A 2,122-nucleotide genomic window follows, 5' to 3' on the forward strand; every position below is an offset into this window, starting at 1 on the left:
CAAAGAAATCTGCTTTCTTCTAAATGGGCATGGATATGATGCCATCTAACCCAACACTTGTCCACATTACTTTCTAGACCAGTGGACTGATTTTCCAACCCAGTTTTAATTTTGCAAAATTTTCTTTATGCTAGAGCTAACATGTAAGCTGAAACAAAAAAAGGAGATAAAATAAGGACTTTCTGATTGATTGCATAGGCTCCATCCTTAAGGCATTTACCCGTTTCCCTCAATAGTCCCAAATGCTCGCATGCTTAGTTCCACAGGAAACATTCTAAATACTGAACAAGAAAATAGTATCCAAAAGTCTTCGGAGGATTTTGAGATTAATGTGAAACTATGTCACAAGGCTCTCCACTGGAGAATGTGGGTGCAGTTTGGGGGATTTTTCTGTTTTGTTTTTCTCACAACAGAGAACTTACTTATTTTGAAAGATTTGATGAAATGATGTGTATGAAATAGGACTATGTATAAAGGTGAACATAAAAAGACATATAATACCCAATTCCAATATTGAGGTATATACAGAACACAAGATACATTGTTAAATACTTGAAAGCCATCTCCTAGAGTTAGAGTAATAAGTGATCTCTTTATTTTCTTCATCCTATGTCCTGTATCTTGCAAATTCTCTATAGTGAGCATGACATAATATTGAAATGCTGTATATCATCATAAAAATTGTTGAGTAATATGTGAAAGTTCAAAACAAGAAAAAGTAACCAAAATTCCAACATAATTCTAAAGCTTTAACAATGCCCAATGTATTCACAATTTAATCTCTTTTCCATTCACTTGCTAAAGAAACTTCTGTTAAATAGATGTTTCACTGTCTCCTTTACATCCTTGTTTCTGAGACTGTAGATTAAAGGATTCATCATGGGAGTCATCACTCCATAGAACATGGATATCAATTTGTCAGTGGCATCCAAGTCCTCTGAATTAAGTGTCTCTTTAGACTTGGGCTTCATGTACATGAAGAGAATGGTTCCATAGAATATTATCACCACAATCAGGTGGGCTGAGCAGGTGGAGAAAGCTTTGCTTCTCCCTTCAGAAGTACGGATCTTCAGGATGCTAGAGATGATTAATGAGTAAGATATGACAATCAAAAGCAGGGGCATCAGTGTGAACAATGTCGTGGCCACAACCATGATGAATTCATTGCCTGAGATGTCAGCACAGGCCAGTTTCATGACAGCCAGAATTTCACAAGAGAAATGATTGATGTTATTCCTACAGAAGTTTAATTGTATCACAAATGCAGTTTGCACTGCAGAGTTGATAATCCCAGCAAACCAGGACCCAGCTGCCATGGGCACATAGGAATCCTTGCTCATGATGACAGGATATCTTAGAGGGTTGCAGATAGCCACATACCGGTCAAAGGCCATCATGCCCAGGAGCACACACTCTGTTGTCCCCATGGCCATGCCAAGGAACATCTGTATTGCACAGCCAGAGAAGGATATGGTCTTTCTTTCTGAGAGGAAATTTACCAGAGTGGAGGGAATGGAGGTGGTGGTGTAGCAGATGTCCAAGAAGGAGAGGTTCCCCAGGAAGAAGTACATAGGGGTGTGAAGGTGGGAGTCCCAGATGCTGATTAAAATAAGGGTGCCATTGCCCAGAAGGATGACAACATACATTATTAAGATTAGTGCAAAAAAGAGTAGCTCAAGCCTTGGGTAATCAGAAAGCCCCTTTAAAAAGAATTCCACCAGAATGGTTTGATTTTCCCATTCCATTGTACTTTTTCTTACCTGTAAGAATTCAAAGAATTTTTTTAACATAATGATTTATTTATTATGGTAAGTCCAAGTTCACCAATGCACATATATAAAAATTTGCCATGAACCCAATGAGAAGGAAGAAAGAAAACAGAGAAGGGGAAGAAGGGAGAAAAGGTAAAGAAGTGAAATAAACAACACCAGAAGTATGAAGGAGAATCTGTTGTATCGACCACTCTGGGCCAGGAATTTGTGAGGTTTATTCACACATTACCTCACTGAAACTCCACAATATGACCATTTCAGAAATAAGAAATTTAAGTTAACCAAACAGAGTTTAAGCCTAAAGTCATATAATTAATATGTAGCAAATCCTAGGCCCAAAATCAACTCTG

General features: G+C 37.9%; 1 protein-coding gene across 1 annotated transcript; it reads right to left on the reverse strand.

Annotated features, from left to right (window-relative positions):
* Positions 1-376: 376 nt before the first annotated feature.
* On the reverse strand, positions 377-1,824 carry LOC121034777 (olfactory receptor 13C9-like). The gene has a single exon (XM_040481869.1). It carries the CDS (start codon positions 1,788-1,790, stop codon positions 792-794), a length of 999 nt encoding a protein of 332 aa, XP_040337803.1. The 5' UTR covers positions 1,791-1,824; the 3' UTR covers positions 377-791.
* Between the last annotated feature and the right edge of the window lie 298 nt (positions 1,825-2,122).

Source organism: Herpailurus yagouaroundi, unplaced genomic scaffold (assembly GCF_014898765.1).
Source record: "Herpailurus yagouaroundi ecotype Mexico unplaced genomic scaffold, PumYag 160, whole genome shotgun sequence".
Taxonomy (NCBI): domain Eukaryota; kingdom Metazoa; phylum Chordata; class Mammalia; order Carnivora; family Felidae; genus Herpailurus; species Herpailurus yagouaroundi.